The 2,424-nt window shown below is 29.5% G+C and overlaps 1 protein-coding gene across 1 annotated transcript; it reads right to left on the bottom strand.

The window, feature by feature from the left end:
- Positions 1-305: 305 nt before the first annotated feature.
- Positions 306-942, bottom strand: LOC125831961 (zinc finger protein ZAT11-like). The gene has a single exon (XM_049511084.1). The coding sequence runs from the start codon at positions 884-886 to the stop codon at positions 383-385; it is 504 nt and encodes a 167-aa protein (XP_049367041.1). The 5' UTR covers positions 887-942; the 3' UTR covers positions 306-382.
- Between the last annotated feature and the right edge of the window lie 1,482 nt (positions 943-2,424).

Here is a 2,424-nt window from a genome sequence, read left to right as displayed (position 1 = left end):
TTTTAGAGTGATTTTTAGGAATTTAGGGGTCAATTTATAAGAATTAGACAATTTTCTCAATTTTTTGTATGTGTTAGCCCATAAATATTTTGGTGATATGATTTCCGGATGAATTTTTTACGAAACCTTTTAAGGGAGTAGTGCGTACAGTCTCATCATTTTTAGAGTGATTTTTGGACATCTAGGGACCTATTTATATGAATTAGGCAATTTTCGTATGGATTAGCTCATTAATATATATTTTGGTGATATGACTTCCGAGAATTTTTTTGCAAAACTTTATTGAATCAAACTTTATTACGTTCCTGAAGAAAAAGAATGAACGAACTAATTAAGGATTATATACAACAAAAATGAATGCAAAATGTCTAAAATGAACTAATTAAATAAAGATTCTCAAAACAGGAGATGCAATTGGTGCCGTCGGCCATAACTTGAAATCAACATTATCATTACGAGGGGTTAAGTTTAAGTCCAAACAAAATATCCTCTTGCTGCTATTGGACTTCGTCAACACTGGTATCATCGTTGTCGACGTTTTATTAATTTCATCGCGATGACGCCTCATGTGCCCTCCCAAGGCTTGACCCAAAGAAAACTCCACACCACAAATAGAGCATTTATGCACCTTATTCTTTTTGTTGGTTTGAACAAGAAACTCTCCGAGTAATCTTGGCTTTTTATTATGACTTGCACGATGACCGCCTAAGGCTTGGAAAGACGGGAAATGTTTATTGCAAGTCTTGCATTCAAAATCATTAATGTGATGATGATCTGATGATGAAGAAGTGTTGCTGAAACGAGACAAAAGCATTAAGGCGCAATTAGCCATGGCCTCTACTTCAATTTGCATATTGTCTTCTCTGCTTCTTTTCATAGATGTCATATAATTGAAGATTTTTACAAATTGTATTATCAAATTTAGAAGTTTGAAAGAAAGATTTGAATTTAGAAGTTTAAGAATATGATACTTTTTGGATGGTGTTGCTTCACATATATATATATAAGTTTGTGTCTTGACTTTTTTGCGTGTGTCTGAATTTTCCTTGTTGGTTAAGTGAGTCAAAGAAAATGTGCAATTTAAAAGAGACAAGAAAAGTAAAATAATGTTGGCTTCTTTGAGGTTTCTAGAACACTTCCAACTGCCTTCATATGTGTATGGTTGACCAAATAAAGGGTTGAAAAAAGAAAAACACGTGCATACGTAGTAGCATCGTGAAAAGGACAATGTGTTTTTTTAAGACTAATTTTATAATACTATTAGGGTCGTTTGATTGGAACAAGTTATTTCGTCATGTATATTACTTATTCAATCATTATGGAAAAAATTATGGAATAAATAATCCAAGGGTTACCTAATAGGCTAATACTTCCAACTAAACATGGGATAAAGTAATTCTATATTTTATCCTGAAATTGTTACACTTTATACCTCACCTCACAATAAACGATTCCTAACTATTTTATTTCTTTTAAATTTGTTTTGAAAAGAATGTTATCTTATTATAGTTAGAAATAATTTAATTTATTTGTACCTTTAATGAAATGATTTACAGCAACATAAATAGGTAAATTTGTTTTAAATTAGAAGTTTTAAAAATACTTTTATTTCTTAAATATCATGTCAAATAAAACGATGTCACCTAAAATGGGACGAAACGAAAATTTGTGTCTTGGTTGGTGAGGGTTATCAGAGCGTGACTTTGTACACAAGTTGGAAGAGAAAAAACAAGGCAGCATGGTTTAGTATTACTTTCACAAATCGCTTTGTAGGAGTCAAAGATTCATGAAGGAAAATGAAATAAATTGTGATGGAGTCAAATTTTGTTTGGCGGTTGGATATATGATGCAACTAACTTTTTATTTGTATTTTGGTTTTCATGAGATTGTTTTGAACGTAAAGAAATTAATTTAGATTCGTGCCGTGTAAAATCTATATATTGAAGAAAAAATTAGGATATAATTTCTTTAATTTTTAGAGTTTAAATTCAAGACTTTTAATTAATTAAAAGTAGGGATAAACTTCATTAATGATCATACAATTATGATTTTTTTTCCCACCAAAATCACTCAATTATGTTTTCAAACACAAAAATTATAAAATATTGTCCCAACTAACACAAAAATCACACATGACGGAATATTCAACTTCCTATGGAAACTCTTTATGATATTTTTTATTTTAATTTAATAAATATGAATTTAATTTTAAATAATCGACTCGACCGATACTAATCTTTTACTACTTCTTTATTTTATTTTTAGTCGTATAAATACTAATCCAATTAAATAGAACCGATCCAATCAAAATACAAGCGCAAAAATTAAAATACTAAAAACGTGAATGAATTTAGAAAGATTATGACAAAATTATTACTTTGGATGCAAGTAGTAGTAACTATTAATCCGTTCTTAAAATTGAAT

The sequence above is a fragment of the Solanum verrucosum genome, unplaced genomic scaffold (assembly GCF_900185275.1).
Source record: "Solanum verrucosum unplaced genomic scaffold, falcon-dt-bn FXZP01000042.1, whole genome shotgun sequence".
Taxonomy (NCBI): domain Eukaryota; kingdom Viridiplantae; phylum Streptophyta; class Magnoliopsida; order Solanales; family Solanaceae; genus Solanum; species Solanum verrucosum.
The sequence above is the reverse complement of the archived record's forward strand: the minus strand, read 5'-3'. Positions and strand labels throughout refer to the sequence as shown.